The sequence below is a fragment of the Fringilla coelebs genome (assembly GCF_963513975.1).
Source record: "Fringilla coelebs genome assembly, chromosome: 23".
Lineage (NCBI taxonomy): Eukaryota > Metazoa > Chordata > Aves > Passeriformes > Fringillidae > Fringilla > Fringilla coelebs.
In genome coordinates this window covers 3025838-3043568 of record NC_140049.1, presented here as the reverse complement: position 1 = coordinate 3043568, position 17731 = coordinate 3025838, and the positions used below count along the sequence as shown (strand labels likewise).

At 51.7% G+C, this 17731-nt stretch overlaps 1 protein-coding gene across 1 annotated transcript in view; it reads right to left on the bottom strand.

The window, feature by feature from the left end:
* The window catches only part of NFASC (neurofascin), an 80213-nt gene that overhangs the window by 39336 nt on the left and 23146 nt on the right, over positions 1 to 17731 (bottom strand). Inside the window, exons 6-18 of the mRNA XM_084220449.1 lie at positions 16959 to 17129; positions 13017 to 13067; positions 8907 to 9018; positions 8118 to 8302; positions 7452 to 7583; positions 6626 to 6769; positions 5698 to 5809; positions 5434 to 5600; positions 4312 to 4459; positions 3588 to 3712; positions 2747 to 2782; positions 1793 to 1894; positions 893 to 1090 (exon numbers count right to left, since the gene is read on the bottom strand). Coding sequence (XP_084076575.1) covers positions 893 to 1090; positions 1793 to 1894; positions 2747 to 2782; positions 3588 to 3712; positions 4312 to 4459; positions 5434 to 5600; positions 5698 to 5809; positions 6626 to 6769; positions 7452 to 7583; positions 8118 to 8302; positions 8907 to 9018; positions 13017 to 13067; positions 16959 to 17129 — 1683 coding nt within the window. The remainder of the gene's footprint in view (positions 1 to 892; positions 1091 to 1792; positions 1895 to 2746; positions 2783 to 3587; positions 3713 to 4311; positions 4460 to 5433; positions 5601 to 5697; positions 5810 to 6625; positions 6770 to 7451; positions 7584 to 8117; positions 8303 to 8906; positions 9019 to 13016; positions 13068 to 16958; positions 17130 to 17731) is intronic.

Genomic DNA, 17731 nt, shown 5'->3' with positions numbered 1-17731 from the left:
GTCCTTCCAAGGCAGAAGTTAATGGCCTGATTTTTCCAGAAGTTCCCATTCAGGTTAATGGGACAGGAGACTCTAAGTCCTCTGGAAAACCAGGCCATTTATTTAGGAGGCTCTTTTTTGTCCCCTAAATGTCCTAAATCTTTGAAAGGAAACCATTGTGGAGGGAGCAGAGTTTGTCACTTTGAGCCTGAATCACGGCGGGCGCTGTCGGGAGCCAACACTAGATGCCAGCAGATCCTCCAAAAATCTCCCTGGAATGGGTAAAGGAAGAAATGCAGCAAAACTGCTGAGTTCCTGGCGTGGAATTTTCCCAAATATTCTCTGACAAAGCACTGAGCAGACAAACTCAAGTCCTGGTTGTGGATTGGAGCTTGTTTTGTTCTTTTGTCACGGAATTTGGGTGGGAAGGGGTCTTAAAATCACCCAATTCCACCTTTCCCTATCCCAGGCTGCTCCAAGCCCCATCAAACCTGGCCTTGGACACTTCCAGGGATCATGGAGCAGTCACATTTTTCTGGATAATCTGTGCCAGGGCCTCGCCATCCCCACAGCATCAACCAGCTTTAACAGCAGCCTATAATTAACAATATTTGCACTCTGATTTTCCTACAGATCACTGAGCTTCCTGTAGTTCTGAAAGGGCTGGAAGGATCCCTTTAGGAATCTTCCCTTTAGGGAAAAGGATTAAATTAATTACTACAGGTTTTTCTGTGATAAATTAGCGACTTTTGCCTAAACCTCTGCGTTTTGCCGCCCTGAAAGAACACCACCCACCGGCTCGAGAATTCCGCGCGGAAAATTCCCTCACCAACCTTTCCCTGGGATCGAGGTGGGAACCCTCCATGGAGAGGGGTGGATTCCAAGGAGAGAAAAAACCCGGGGAATAACTCACGTGCCCCGTTGGTCTGGTAGCGCTCGGAGGGCGCGCTGGGCACGCTGCTGCCCACGTCGTTGACGGCGATCACCCGGAATTGGTAATTCACGTACGGGGACAGGCTCAGCACGGCCGAGTTGACGCTCCCGGGGTACCTGGAGTGGTCGTGCCACACTCCGGGCTGGAAGCGATCCTCCTCAAACTGCACGATGTAGTCTGGAAGAGCAGGGAGAGCTGGGTGAAGTCTCGGAATCTCTGCTGGTTTACAGATTACAGATTACAGATTACAAAGTCTCTTTTCCCAGCCTGGCGGTCAAAGAGGGAGTCAGAACCCTTCAGTTCTCATTCTCAAGGTTATTTATCATTTCTTATCTATAAAATTCTTTTTCCTGGCCTGCTGAGGTCTGCTCAGCAGGTCAGACAGAGGCACTCTGACCGCCTCAGAGGTGGTGTTGTTTTTTATACTAAAAACTATTACACAATTTATAACTTCCCAATGCCCATCACCTATGTTAGACAGTGAGTTTCTGCTCTAAACCAATCCAAAAATGCCAACATCACCCAGAAGATGGAGGCTGGGAAGAAGAAGGAAAAAGGACAAGGCACGCCCAAATTCCTCCATCTTGGCACCCCATTCTAAAAACATCAAAAATCTATTTTTCACCCTGCCATAAATTCACTTTCATTCTATTTAAGCTTCCGTGGCTTGTAAATCTTCATGTAAAGGCTGATAATTTTTTCCATGGGTCAAGATCAAAGGCACAGGGATCTGGTGCTCTGTGCCAAAGTCTCTGAGCCCCCCCAGGGCAGGGGCTCGAGCCCTCCAGGGCAGCCAGAGGAATTCCCTGGGTTCTGACATGAAGGATTTGGATGGGAAGGGATTTTCCACCGCAGGGATTTTGGGGACAGGGGACAGACCTGTGATGGGGCTGTTGTTGTCATCGCCAGGGATCCACGTCAGCCGCACGCTCCTCTCGGCCAGGTCCGTCAGCTCCAAGTCCCGGGGCTGGTCAGGTCGTGCTGTTGGAATGGGATAAATGGGAGACTGGAATTGGCCCAGGAGCAAGTCCCAGTTCCCATCACCTCTCCCAGCCCCGTGGGCAGGACGTGCTCCAGGGCACAATCCACGTCCTGCAGCTCTTTAGGGGACTGGAGTGATTTTTAAAATATAAATGTGGTCGTTTCTGACAGTGTCTTGCCCAGAAATCTAGCTTTTCCCAGGAAAAATCCTCCTTTCCCAGGAAAAATCCTGCCTTTCCCCCAAAAACAAAAAAAGGTGGAGAAAGCACCAGGTGCTGGTTTAGGGGGATTTGTGACCTTACACAGAGAAATGCAAATGAGCAGCAGAAAAAGGACACAAAACCTTAGTGGAAACATGAATTTTTTGATAAAATTCCCCATTTTTAAAAAATGTGATCACAAGGACCAGCTCATGCAATAACAGGGATAAATTCCAGGTAAAAAGTAGGGGATTCCGTACGGGGCTTTTTTTTCCCATCAGGATTTTCCAGCACGGGTGAAGTGATTCCTGCACTCAGGAACTGCCACCGTGGGACACAAAATATGGTGGAACAGGAACTTTCCACCAATCTGGTTGGGTTTTCAAGGACAATTTGGATGGAACTTGGAAAACTCAGCTGCTTTGAGGACAACCTGGGCAGGACTTGGAGCTTCAGGTTCTTCAAGGACAACCTGGAAGCCTCAACTCCTTCAAGGACAACTTGGGCAGGACTTGGAGCTTCAGCTCCTTCAACCTGGAAGCCTCATCCCCCAGTTTTTCCAGTTCCCACCCATTTCTCTTGGAAAACCAAAGAGGGAAAACCAAAACCAAGGTGGGAAATCAAAGGAAGGCGAGGAATTAGTGACGATTACCTTTGGGTAAATCTCTCAACCGATTAGCAGGGATGGCTGCAAGGTAAGACAGTGCTTGTTAAACCGGGTTAGTTTAAGCTTGGGTGGTCAAAGGAGGACCTGGCAAACATAAAGTTCCAAATTTCAGCGGGATTTGATCCAGTTTGGGAAGCAGAGCAGGAATATCCTTCCCCCAGAGATCTCCATGCTTTACCCATACACGTAGTTGGCAGCAAAAGGGAAGGATCAGTTTGATGTGGGGTTAATGAGCCATTAGGGGAAAGGAGGGGAAATAAATCAACCCCAGGGGAATTATTTGGGATTCCTGTTCCAGCTGTGGGGGGACACTGGCAGGTTGTGGCATTCCTGGGAATCTGAGGTGGCCAGGGGGTGATAAATCCCTGTTTGGCAAGCAGAGCTTGCAGTGGCACAAATGGGGAATGGGGTGAAGTTTGTCCCTCCCTGTGCTGCAAAGGGGACACACAAAGGGGACACACAGGGCCAGGAGCAGCTGGCTCAGCCCCAGTCCCATTCCTCAGCACCCCAACACCCCACTAAATTCACCCCCAAATTTAGGACTTTTCTCATGGATCTTCAACATCCACTGGGGATATTCTGGGCTGTGTGCCACAATTCCTGTTTAATTTTTTGCCCTCAAATCTCAGATTTTTTGCAGCATTTCAGTGCTGTCATCCAGGACAAGGCAGCAAATCCTACAACAGCAGAACCCCTGCTCTGCCAGCACCTCTCTGAGCATCCAGGGGACAATCTTGGAGCCCAGATTCCCCTTCCAGCCTGACCTTGAGGTTGGGGTGTCCTGTTCAAAGCTAAGCACTCGGCTGTGGGGTCAGGGGGGCTTTACCCAGCACGGTGAGATAGGCCTTGGCCAAGTCCTTGTCCAGCTCCGTGCTGGCCACACACGTGTAATCGCCCTGGTCCTTCTCAGTCACGCCATAGATCGTCAGACCATCCTCTTCCTTCTTCATCCTTCAAGGAAACAACGTCCCAAAATTTTGCCCCAACACATTTAGGGAGCGGTGTTGAAGGCTGGATGTTCCCTGAACAAAATCCAGCTGGAAACTCAACCAGAGCAGGAGAACGTCTCCGGTCTGGAGGTTTTATCAGCTGAGGATGTGCTGGGTTATTCTGGGAAAGCTCATTTCCTAAGGAATCACGCGCCCCAGGGTGTATCTGGGGAATAATCACATTTTTAGGACAACAGCCAGCCCTGGGATGGTGCCCTGGGATCAGATCTTGCCTCACAAGAAACAGGAGTCAGGTACAGAAAGGAAATTAAAGCTGTGCCAGCCACAGCAGAGAAACATTAATTCTGGAGTGGCTCGTTATGAATTCCCAGGTTTTATCAAGATGTCCTAAAATATACGGGAATAAAACCCCCAGCAAAGTCTGGATTTACTGATAAATCAGCTGGAATTGCTGGGGGGAGCCAATGAGATTAAAAGTGTCAAAACCATCAAATGTTGCTTAGGTGGGAACACAATATTTATCCCTGGGGACTCCTGGAATGCTCTGCTAAAAACCCAACAATTCTGGGAGAGAAATCGACGGAGCTTTTGGGCACAGACCTGTTCCCCAGGTACAGGGGGGCATCGTCCTTGAGCCAGGTGACCATGAGCCGCAGCGTGGGGTCGTGCTTGACGCGGCAGTGGAGCCGGGGCATGGTGCCCCTCTTGACCACCTGGTCCTCGGGGCCCCTCACGATCCTGGTGGGGTCTGTATGGGGTCACAGACGAAGGGTCACCTTCCAAACTCCTCAGGACCCCTCATGATCCCTGTGGGGTCTGCATGAAGTCAAGAGCCATCTCCCAAACTTCTCGTGCCCTCCCAGGATGTGTCTGCACAGGGTCAAGGGTTGTGTCCCAAACTCCTCAGGTCCCTCACAGCCCTTGGTGGGGTCAGCACAAGGACACAAGAAAAGGATCACACCCCAAACTCCTCGAGTTCCCTCACAACTCTGGTGGGGTCTGCACAGGGTCAAGGGTTAAGTCCCAAACTCCTCGAGTTCCCTCACAGCCCTTGGTGTGGTCAGCACAAGGACACAAACAGGATCACACCCCAGACTCCTCAGGTTCCCTCACAATTTTGGTAGGGTCTGCACAGGGTCAGGGGTTATGTCCCAAACCCCACAGGTCCCCTCATGATCCCTGTGGGGTCTGCAGGAGGTCACAAAAGGTCCCATCCCAAAACCGTGGGGCTTGGCTAAGGGACTCAACGGAGAGCAGGGAAGGACAAGCACAGTTGGGGTGTTTGTCCAGCTTTGAAGCAATAAATTAATTTAACGAGTCATTAATTCGTGCTGAGCCTTTACAAGAGCTCCATTTTTTGGAGTCAGCAGCCGGATTTGCTGAGTGGGGTAAAAACAATTCCAAAAATGTTTTGTTGTCCCCAGCTAACCCAGAGGAACACTTGGGGTCAGTGTTGGCGTTGCCGGTGGCTTCTCCCAGCCTGACACCCAACCCAAACCCTTCCACCATCCCCAGCCCTGGCTTTTCCCAATATCAAAATGGAATCTCCCCCAGTTCAAGGCTCCCAGCCCCGACCTGCTGGAAGATCAGATCAGCCACAACCAACCTCCCTTCACCTCAAGGGTTATTCCTGATGCAACTTCCAGAAAACCCAACATTTTAGCCTCAACTATTCCTCCTGCAAATTCCAGATCCAAGATTTTGGCACTCCCATGCCCCTACCTTTGACCTCCAGGCGGACCTGGGCCTCAGCTTTCCCCAGGATGTTGGTGGCCACACAGGTGTAGATTCCCTGGTCCTCCTTCCGAGCCATGAACATCTCCAAGCTCCCGTTCTCGTGGGCTTTGTAGTTCCCTCCATCCAGCGTGTTCCCCTGGCCGTTCTTAAACCTCCCAACACCACAAAGTGCTGTTGGAAGGGAAGGAAAAGGAGGAACCCCCCCTTTCCCACCCCTCAGGATGGGGTGGGACGGGATCTCGCTCTTACCAGCGCAGGGTGGGGATGGGGGACCCAAAAAAGGGACAATCCAGGCGCGTCCGGTTGTTCTGGATCACCCTGATCAGCTGGTTCCGGGGGCCCAGGATCCGGGGGGGAACATCTGCCAACCACCAAAATTCCAGCCATGGAGAAGGAGGAAAAATGGATTCTGCTGCTCTTTTCCAGCCTTTTCCCTGTTTTTTTTTGGTTCACTTTTCTCACTGGCACTTTCAAAACCCAGTAGAGGTTCTCCACTCCTGCCCACCTCACCTTCCCTCTCCTTCCAGCCTCGTTTTGCGACTTGTATCCCTGGATTTGCCCAGCCTTTGCCAGGTTTGAATCCATGGCAACGGATTCCTGCTCCAAAGCCTGAGTGCCTTTGTGCATTCCCTCAGAACAGCAAAGGGGAAAACTCATGGAAAACTTGGGCAGGGAAAAGGGGGCTTGGAAATCCAGGGAGTGACTTTTACATGGGAATATGGTAATGGGACACAGGGAATGATTTTAAACTAGAATGGGAGAGTTTAGGTGGGGTATTGGGAAGAAATTCCTGGCTGGGAGGGTGAGGAGGAGCTGGGATGGAATTCCCAGAGAAGCTGTGGCTGCCCCTGGATTCCTGGAAGTGTCCAAGGCCAGGTAGGACAGGGCTTGGAGCAACCTAGGACAGTGGCAGGTTCCACGCCCCGCCCTTCCAAGTGGGTGGAATTTGAGATGAATCCCAGAACCAACAGGTTGGAAAAAGGTCAGAAAAGTTTTCCAGCAAGGTTGGAAAAGACCTTTAACATCATCAAATCCAACCCATGGCCCAACACCACCTCGGCACTAAGATCCACATCCGCCCTTTTAAGATGAGCTTTGAGCTGAGCTTTGAGGTCCTTTCCAGCCTCAGATTCCATGGAAATTTGAGTTGTGGGTGCTGCCATTCCCTCAGACTCACCCAGCACGCTGACGAAGGCGTTGGCCAGCAGGTAGCCGTGCTCGTTGGACGCGTTGCACTGGTACACGGCGCTGCTGCCGATCTGCGTGTCCCGGAACACGATGGTGTCCCCGGCCACCTCCCGGCTTGGGTTGGGGGGAGACGCTTCAAAACAAGGACAGCTCCTTCAATTGGGGTCCAAACGAAAAATCCACCCCATAATCTCATGGTGTGACCTCCCAGCTCAGCCCAGTTCAAAGCCGGTGATGGTGTGTGAGCTCCGCAGACACAACTGGGAGCCACTGGGTGAACTGGGCCCATCCCAGAGAAGTGGGGTTCACGTGGGTGTTGGACCCCACCAGCAGCTCTGGCCTGTGCTCAGCCAGGAGATCCTTGACTGGGACTTGGGCTGGGATTTGGGCTGGGATTTGGGCTGGGATTTTGGAGAAGGAGGCAACTCTGGTTCGTGCTCAGCCATGAGATCACTGGTGAAATTTTGGCTGAGATTTTGGAGAAGGAAGCAACTCTGGTTCGTGCTCAGCCATGAGATCCTTGGTGGGATTTTGGCTGAGATTTTGGAGAAGGGGGTAACTCTGGCTCGTGCTCAGCCATGAGGCCCTTAGCCGGGATTTTGGTGGGATTTTGGCTGAGATTTTGGAGAAGGAGGCAACTGTGGCTCATGCTCAGCCATGAGGCCCTTGGCCGGGATTTTGGTGGGATTTTGTCAGGGATTTTGGAGGAGGAAGCCACTCTGGCTCATGGTCAGCCAGGATAACCTTGGCTGGGATTTTGGCAGGGATTTTGGCAGGGATTTTGGAGAAGGAGGCCCAGACTCTCCCACACTCACATTCGATGGGCTCTCCGTTCACCAGCCACTGGATGGACGGCTTGGGGTTGCCGTTGGCCCGGCACACGAGCCTGCCGTCCTCGCCGGGGGCCAGGATCAGGTTCTCCGGCTCATCCAGCCAGTAGGGAGCAGCTGGAAAACAGCCCCGCCCCGGTGACACAGGGACAGAGGCACCACCCCCAAATTCCCCCCTCCAACCCTCCCTGGGGGAGGAAGGCGATGGAAAAGCCGAGTGGGAGAGACCCCTTTCCCTCTTCCATGCTCCACAAACCCACAACCACTTCTACCAGAGGCTTCCCATCCCCTCCTGCTTTTGGGGCCAATTGGACAAGATTTAATTCAGAAAAGGGAAAATTCAGATGGGATATTGGGATGGAATAATTCCTTGGGAGGGTGGGGAGGGGCTGGGATGGAATTCCCAGACACGCCGTGGCTGCTCCATCCCTGGCAGCGTCCAAGGCCGGGTTGGATGGGGCTTGGAGCAACATGGGATCGTGGAATGTGTCCCAGAACTGGGCGATCCCTGAAGTCCTTCCAACCCAACCCGTTCCATGATTCCCTGAAGAACACAGGGAATGGCCCCACTGTCCCTCCCAGCATCCCATGGATGTCCCCTCGCAGCTCCAGGTGGCCAGGACCCAAAGAGGGAAGGTAAAGGTGACGTACCCTTCACTCTCACCGAGATCGTGTGGCGGATGCTGCCCATCTTGTTGGAGGCCAGGCAGAAATATTCCCCGGAGTCCTCCTCGGACACGTTGGAGATGCGCAGGGCCTTGTTGAAGTTCTCCAGCTTGGTTTTACCCACCGGGAGCTCCCCGCCTTTCTTGTACCACATGATGTCCGGCGCTGGTCTGAGGAGAGGGGAGCAGATCAGAGCTTTTCCAAAGGCCAGGGAATGACTCCCCAGTAAAGAGCTGTGATTCCTAAATGACAGTGAAATTCCCATCCTGGGAACCACCAAAACCCAGGGGGAAGGTCTGATCTAAGTGGTGGGCACCCTTATTCCCATCGCCCTCCTTCCCATCACCGCCCCTAAACCGCAGCCCTGAGCATTCCCAGCAGGTCAGAAACAGTGTTCTCCTCCTGGGAATGCAGGATCATGGAATTCTGGAATGGTTTGGGGTGGAAGGGACCTCAAAGCCCATGGTCTGATGGTGTGGGCTGGACCACGAGCCCAGGACACTCCTGGGGGACACAAATATCCTCCCCCACAGTGTGGTGAGGAGCTCACAGGAAATCCCCAAATTTTTGGACAAACCAGTGGGGAATTATCCTTGGACCAGGATTTGAAGACACCTGGAAACCTCAGCATTTCCATTTGCTCATGGAGCAGGTTATGGGAGTGTTGTTAGGAGCCGAAAAGGAGAGAATGATCCCTTTTTCCCAATCCAGGGGTGATTCCTTGCACTGATCCCACCGGGAATGGCTGGGAATTGCCCTCTGTGGGGTACATACACTCCGGAGGCGATGCACTCCAGCAGGAGATCCACCCCTCGGAGCACCATCTGGCTGCTGGAAGTTCCGTAGGGATACATGAAGCTGGGAGTGGTTTCCGAGATCCCTCGGGCTGGAATCAGTGGGAGAGAAGGAAAAACAAAACAAAACAAAAAAAACGAAACCAAAAGAAACACAAAGAAAACAGAACACGGGTCTTTTAAAAGTCTCCAGGAATTCACGGAAGGCGTCGCCTCCCCGGCTATCCCGGGATTCTGAACTCACCCAGGAATGTGCCTGGAAAGGGAAGGAAGGCCCCAGATGAATTTGGGATTGAAAAAAACAAGGGGAGAGAGAGGAAGTTTGGCAGGCAGGGGAGAGAAGGAGCAGCAGAGGGGACTGAGTGCTGGGGATGGTCCCCATTCCATCAGTTCCTGCTTTTCCTGCCCTCCCTGCCTCTGGAAAATGGGCTGGAATCAGATGGAATTGGGAAATATCGATAGATGTAACATAGAATGAAGGACAGGAGGAAAAATGGGCACGGAAAGGGTTTATTCAGACCCGGAGCTGCTTTTCCACAGAATTCTCCAGGATGCAGAGCATTCCCAGCAGCACCAAGGAGGTTTTCCAGCTTTCCTGGAGGCCTGGAAGGATGATTCCCCTTGGAAAGGGACAGCTCAGCCACCAAAATGACCCATTTAGGGCTGGACAGGGAAGTTTAATGGGAAAAAAACAAAGGGAAGACACGAGACAATTCCCTACGGATCCACACAGAGTGAAGGCCGCTGTGCAGGGGGAATAAATTAATTATTCATGGAAAATATTCCATTAAGGAGTGGAATGATTGACCTAGATCTGGATCAGTGAGGACAAAACAGGATGAGATAGGTGGGAAAGCAGCAGTAGCAGGAATGGAAGTTATGGGATTAGGAAAGGGATGGGATGGGATCAGAACAGGGACACAAAAAATCCTGGAGTGATCCATGGGGAAAGACCAAAATTTCCTTGGCTCAGTGAGTGGGAGGATTTTGGGAATTTGGGGAAACTTCCAGAGCTGCGGCAGGGGAAGGAGGAGGGGGAGTGAGGATGGGGGCTCTTCCTGGAATTCCCCACCTTAGGGAAGGAAAACCCAAGGCCAGGATTCATCCATGGAATGTTTGGAATTGGCTCCACGCCCGCATCCCGCCGCTCCCGCGGGCTCCGCGCGCGCCCCCAGTTAGTCAGTTATGGATTAATGGATTACAAGGGCAGGAAAATCCCAAGTTTATCCCGAAAATCTGACTTCTCCAGGTCTCTCTGCATCCCTGCTCCCGGTTTTGTCTCATTCCTGGTGAAACCAGCTCGACCCATCCCAGGGCAGAGCTCCCAAACCTCTGCCACAACCGGGAGCTTCTCCCGCCAAATCAGAAAATGGGAATTAATTGTTTTATCAGCCAAGATTGGCTTTGATCAGGATTTATTCCCACTCCAGTTCCTGTGGGATAACTGGAAACGCACAGCAGAGCAAGCTGGATTTTACAAGCCTGTATTAACGATGGCAATTAAAAATCAGGGAGACTAATTAGTACCCTCCTGGCTTTAATGAACCTAAGGACAGCATGGAAAAAAAATTGATTTTTGCCTCAGCACAGCACCATTAATAAATAATAGTTAATAAATAATAAATAGAATTAATAAATCATAAATATTTTGCTGTTTCTAACAGCAGAAATTCCCTCAGAACCAGAGGCTCTGAGCACGCAGAAGTTCCAGCTGGAAGTGTCAAGGTTTCCCTCATCCCTCTGGATGGATCCAAGTGGGAGAAACAAATTCCAGGGGCTGTTTATTTCAGCTTAAAAATTGACTCTGCTCCCAAGTTTTGCTGTGAACTGGGATCATCCCAGAAACATCTGACTCCCATCCCAGAGCTCCCAACTGCCCCTTTCCACCTAAAGTTCCTCCCTCAGCTCTGTTTTCCAAGGATGTGCTCATCCCAACACATCCCAGCTGCTCAGTCCCGGCACAGCCAGGCTCAAACAGCCTCAGGTTTGCCAAAAAAGGAGAGGAAAAGGGACAAAACAGGGTTTTAATTCCATTAAAAGGGGGAAAAAAAACCAAAACCACGGGGAAATTCTGCTAATGAAATATTCTGTTTATCCTTTTGGATTGCTTTTCCCTGATAATTGCCCACGGAATTCTGGGAATCATCACTCCGAGCCCTGGGGACAAGGGGTGGGTGACACTTCCTGGGGTTATCCTGGCCCTGGAGAGAAATTTGGGACAAGTGTCCCACAAATCTCCCATGCTCCACATCCCCACCAGCAGATCCCCCATTCCCAAGCTCAGGAACATCCTGGGAATGGGATTCCCAGCCTCCCAGACCCCTTTTCCAGCTGCCTCTGGACCTGAGCCGGGATCCTGGGGATCAGCACCCCAAGGAAGAACGGCCAAGAGCCCCAAATCCCCCCCAATCCTTGGGATTCACATCCCTGTCCACATCCCAAAACTCCAGAATTCCCAGCCTGGTCATTCCAGGGAGGAATGCTGGGGCAGCCACAAGGAAAAGGACTGAGGGGAAGAATTGTTACCCCCAGCTCATTAATTATTGAGTTAATTAGGGCCTGGGTTGGAGTCCAGGCCTGCACAGGGGTGGGAGAGGGGGATCTGAATCCTCTGGAGCCAGGAAGTTTTCCAGGGAATGTTGCAACACAAAGAGCAGGAAGTTTCTCCCATGCACCCGTGAAATGAGGGACAGAATGGGATTGTGCAGAGAAAATCCCATTTTCCTGATGGAGTAACACTCACGATCCCTTTTCCCTGAACAAAGATATCCAGGAGTCCAGGAAAACTCTCCACTGGAATTCTCTTTGTCCTTCTCCCATCTCTTGTCCCCTCCTTTCCAGGTGGTTGATGCCTCTCCCACCAGAGCTGATTTTGCTGCCGATCCCTTTTCCCAACCATTTTTCCGGGTATTCCCAGACTGTCCAGCCCATGCCAGCGTTTCCTCCCAGGCCAATTCCACTGCTGAGCCTTTCCCAGCTCCTCAGCTCCCTCCAAACCCTCCTGCTCCCCATGCCAGCATCCCAATTCCCTCGGCTGTGCCCTGGCATGTCCCCTCTTCTCCAGCTCTCCCAGCTGGCAATGCCCTCCTTGTCCCCAAAAGTCCCCAAGGGATGGGAATTGTGCCCTGGGCTCCGAGGAAGCTCCGGCTCCGCAGGGATTTCACTCCAGGACACGGTGGGGACAGAAAGGGACATTCCCAGAGCTCACCCCGCACGACCCCGGCCCCAAAAGCAGCAGGAAGGAAGGGAATCCTGTCTGGCACAGCTCCGGATCTGGGAGCAGTTGGAATCTGTGGTGGCTTTGGAGAGGTGGTGACATTCCCAGGATTCCCAAACCTGCCCCATCTCCTGCTCCCCAAAATCCCTCATGGCTGACCTCATTATCCCAACACATCCCTGACAATTCCAACCCATTCCCAGGACAGCCATCCTGGATTTTTTTGTGCCTGAAGCATCATTTAGGATTTTGGGATGAGCTTCCTCCAGAAGGGGCAGGATCCAGAGGGAATTCCCTGCCCAAATTTGGGATTTTGGGATGGGGTTCTCCCAACAGGCACAGAATCCAGAGGGTATTTCCAGTCCCAGCAAAGGGCAGGATCCTGTGGAAGCATCCAGCCCATGTCCAACCTCTCTGCACAGGAATCACCCAGATTTCAGGAAAACCCAAATATTCCTCTTTTTCTTCCCTCTTTTTATCCCCGCCTGAGTTCAGCTGGAAATCCCAGGAATGCTCCTGCTGGAAATGTTCTTCTGGAGACATGGAAAAGAGGGATGAAGATCTGACGTTTAAATCCTGAGCTTTGCTCAGGACAAGAGGGACAAAACTCAGCTCAGCCACAGGGTGGGGCAGACCCTATAAACCCCAAACCTCCCAAGCTGGGCTTAACTCACTTAAACCCTGCTCAGCAGAAATGGGGAACTCTGTGGGGTTTTGTGGCCGCTTGGATGGATTTATGCCCACAAATTTTGGCAAAGCTGAGGCCACGACGGGGACATGGTGACACAAAAAAGGACACGGGCAGGGGATGGGGTCAGTGGGGTTAGGCGGGACTGGGTTAAGCCGGGACTCCCAAAGCCAGCGTGGACTCACCGCGGTACATGGCGGGGGAATTTCCTAAAGACGTTTCGTTATGGGACTTCTCTGCAATTGAACAAAAGACCGTGAGCAGCGCCGGGGAGGCGGGGACAGCGCGGGAAGGGGAGGCGGGAATTCCCAAAAAACAGCCAGGGTGGGGAAACGGGGAATTCCCAAAAAAAACAGCCAGGCTGGGGACACGGGGACATCCCAAAAAAACAGCCAGGGTGGGGACACGGGGACATCCCAAAAAAACAGCCAGGGTGGGGAGACAGGGAATTCCCAAAAAACAGCCAGGGTGGGGAGACGGGGAATTCCCAAAAAACAGACAGGGTGGGACAGGGTGGGGAACACTGGAATATCCCAAAAAACAGCCAGGATGGGGAGACGGGGAATTCCCAAAAAACAGACAGGGTGGGGAGACGGGGAATTCCCAAAAACCAGCCAGGGTGGGACAGGGTGGGGAACACTGGGACATCCAAAAAAACTGACAGGGTGGGGAACACTGGGACATCCCAAAAAACAGCTAGGGTGGGGAACACTGGGATATCCCAAAAAACAGGCAGGATGGGGACACGGGGACATCCCAAAAAAGAGCCAGGATGGGGCAAGGTGGGGAACACTGGGATATCCCAAAAAACTGACAGGATGGGGACACAGGGAATTCCCAAAAAACAGCCAGGATGGGGAGACTGGGACATCCCAAAAAACAGCCAAGGTGGGGAGACAGGGACATCCCAAAAAACAGCCAGGGTGGGGGCACGGGGACATCCCAAAAACCAGCCAGGATGGGGACATGGGGACATCCCAAAAACTGAGAGGATGGGACAGGGTGGGGAACACTGGAATATCCCAAAACCAGCCAGGATGGGGAGACGGGGACATCCCAAAAAACAGCCAGGCTGGGACAGGGTGGGGAACACTGGGATATCCCAAAAAACTGACAGGATGGGAACACGGGGAATTCCCAAAAAACAGCCAGGATGGGGACATGGGGACATCCCAAAAACCAGCAAGACGGGACAGGGTAGGGGACGCGGTGACATCCCAAAAAACAGCCAGGGTGAGGGACATGGGGACATTCCAAAAAAAAGACCAAGGATAGGACAGGATGGGGGATATCCCAAAAAGCAGGATGGAGACATGGGGAATTCCCAAAAACCAGCAAGGACAGGACAGGGCAGGGAACACAAGAATTCCCAGAAATCAGCAAGGATGGGAAGGAGCAGGGATCCAAAAGCACTCGGAGCGCGGCACCTTCCAGGACAAACACAGGAGGAACAGCAGGAAAAGGGGCTGATTTCCCTCTCCAAGGGGTGGGAAGAGCTAAAAGTGTGGGAATTGTAGAGCAAATATTTCCTTGGAATGCTTTACTCTTTGGAATCTTTGGGAAATCCCAAAAATCTGAGCAATTTGGAGGGGGAAATGCTTAATTTTTTTTTCCCTCTGTTTTTTGACTGCAAAAATTCCATATTCCAGCTGCTTTTTCCCATGGGATGGACACAGCTGGACAATGATGTAGGAAGACAAGGAGGAGATGAAATAATAATAATTATATTACTATTATTATTATTATTATTATTATTATTATTATTATTATTATTATTATTATTATTATTATTATTATTATTATTATTATTATTGGGTTTTCAAAGCACAAACTTCTGTAACATAATAATAATAATAATAATAATAATAATAATAATAATAATAATAATAATAATAATAATCACAACCTGCTGTAAAATCCCTTGAAGGTGATCCCTCCCTGCAACATTCCCATTTTCCTCCTGCATACCATTCCATGATTTTTCAGGGGCTGGGAAAGACTTTGAAGGAGCCAAACTCAGGGATTGAGTCTGAGATGATCCAAGCATTTGGGATAAATTCGACCTCATCCCCTTCCAATAATTTATGGATAAAGAATTTTTTGTATGAGAAATTAAAGCCTCAGTTCCAAAATTTTTAAGGAATCTGGGAGGCTCCTGGGGTGGAATTTGCCTCGGATCCTAAAACAGCTGTGTCCCAAGGAAAACTGGAAGAGAAGGATTTGATTTTCCAAGGTCTGGGAGCAAAGGGATGTGGGGACACCTGAGGGGAGCTAAAATCAGTGAAAATCCACCAGGATTTCATCCAGGTCACTTCCAGAGCTGGATAAATCATCAGGGTGGAGCCCTTGGAGGCTCCAAACCCCACAGATCTTTGTTTGCCGGGATTTTTCCCAAAAATAAACACCTGGATTTTCTTTGCCCAGCTCTGCAAACAGAAAAATATTTAGAGCTGACAAATAATATCCAGAATTTACAAATTATATCCGGAATGAACGAGCTGCCCACATTCCCAGCACTTGGAAAAAACCCATTGGAATTATTTCAATCCCTGATTCCCTACTCCAGCTTTACACCGAGGAGGAGCTGCTACACCGAGGTGGAAAACTCGGCACTCCCAGGTCCCTTTCATCACATTCCTGCTCATTCAAGCTGCCGGGAAATCAAATTAAATTCCTCCCACCAGCATTCAGGAGCGCCTGGTGCTTCCCAAAAAACCACCAGCACCTCCCAAAAAACCACCAGCACCTCCCAGTTGGATCTTCCTGGGAATGCTGGGAATGGGTGGGAGCTCCTGCCCACTGATGGTTGGCGTTCATGGAGGATTTTGTCACCTCGAGCCCCTGTGACAGCTCAGGGTCCTCGTGTCCCTCAAACTGCCCCCATTCCCTCTTCCAGAGTTACCCCAGCACACCAGGAATTCCTTTTCCTTCAGGAAATCTCATTCCTGGAGGAAATCTCATTCCTGGAGCCAAAGAAAGGCTCTGGAGAGAGCCCTTGGTGTCCCCTTGTCGGTGCTCCGTGGGGACACCTGGGGACGCCCATCCTGAGTGTCCCACCAGATTCCAGAGGCTCCCACATTCCTGGAGGCACTTCTGGGAGCACAGGAATATCCACAGCCACATTCCACACTCATTTCTCCACCTCCAATCCCCTGGAGCAAGCCACGGCCAACTCCACATCCCCAAAACATCCCTGGACATTTTACATTTCCCTGAACACGGTGGGAACGTGGAAACATCCCCGGTTTTATCCCAAAGAGGCGGAATTGGAGATTCCTGCTCCAAGTTACCTCTGGGTATTTTACACTTCCCTGGAGATGAATTTCCCTGATGATACAGAGACGTTCTCCAGTTTATCCCAAACACAGTTTATCCCTGCCCCGAATCACCTTCGGATATTTTACATTTCCATGGAGACAGTAGGAGTACTCCAGATGTGTCAAAACTGCAATTTATCCCAAACACACAGAACTGGTGATCCCTGCATTTCCCTGGAGATGACAGGAATGCTGAAACACTCCCTGTTTTATCCCAAACCACGAAATTGGCGATTCCTGCACCAAAGATCCCATTTCCCTGGACATGGTGGGAATGTGGGAATGCCCCATTTGTGAAACACTCTCCAGTTTACCCCAAACACATGGAATTTGTGATTCCCTCATTTTCCTGGAGGCGGTGGGAATGTCCCAACTGTGCTGAGACACTCCCCATTTTATCCCAACATTGGGATTTGGTGATTTTTTTGCTTCAAGCTACCTCTGGATATTTTACACTTCCCTGGAGACAGTGGGAATGCCACATCTCTGTCAAAACATTCCCTGTTTTACCCAAAATGCACAGAATTGGCAATTCTTGCATTTCCCTGGAGATGGTGGGAACGCCCCACCTGCAAAACGCTCCCGGTTGTACCCCAAACACACGGAATTGGAAATTCCTACACCAAAACACCTCTGGAACCCTAAAACCAGGAAGCTCCAACCCCTCCCCACCCACCCACCCCAAAACCACCCAAACCCCTCCTTACCCCGCCCAAACCAAACCACGGGAGCCGCTCTCCCCTTACTGAATTCCTGACTGGAAAACCCTTTGGAAAGGAGCCCGAACTGGTCCCACAGTGAGCCACTTACTGGTTTTGACCTTGAGGGTGTAGGGGTTCTTCTGCTGGATGGTGTGGGTGAAGTGGAAGCGGGCGTTGCAGCTGTAGTCGGTCAGCGCGTCCTGCGCCAGCACGTTGGAGAAGTAAAGGTCCCCGTTGTGGCCCTGGGACACGCGCTTGTCCTGCGGGATCGGCTCCATGGCTGCGGGAGAGAGGCGGGAATTCAGGGCCAGGCGGGAATTCGGGGCCAGGCAGGAATTCGGGGTCAGGTGAGAATTCGGGGCCAGGCGGGAATTCAGGGCCAGGTGGGAATTCAGGGTCAGGCGGGAATTCAAGGCCAGGCCAGAATTTGGGGCCAGGCAAGAATTTGGGGCCAGGAGGGAATTCAGGGCCAGGCGGGAATTCGGGGCCAGGCGGGAATTCGGGGCCAGGTGGGAATTCGGGACCAGGAGGGAATTCGGGGCCAGGTGGGAATTTGGGGCCAGGTGGGAATTCGGGGCCAGGCGGGAATTCAGGGCCAGGCGGGAATTTGGGGCCAGGTGGGAATTCGGGGCCAGGCAGGAATTCAGGGCCAGGTGGGAATTCAGGGCCAGGCGGGAATTCAGGGCCAGGCGGAAATTCGGGGCCAGGCAGGAATTTGGGGCCAGGCAGGAATTCAGGGCCAGGCGGGAATTCAGGGCCAGGCGGGAATTCGGGGCCAGGCAGGAATTCAGGGCCAGGCAGGAATTTGGGGCCAGGTGGGAATTCAGGGCCAGGTGGGAATTCAGGGCCAGGCGGGAATTCGGGGCCAGGCAGGAATTCGGG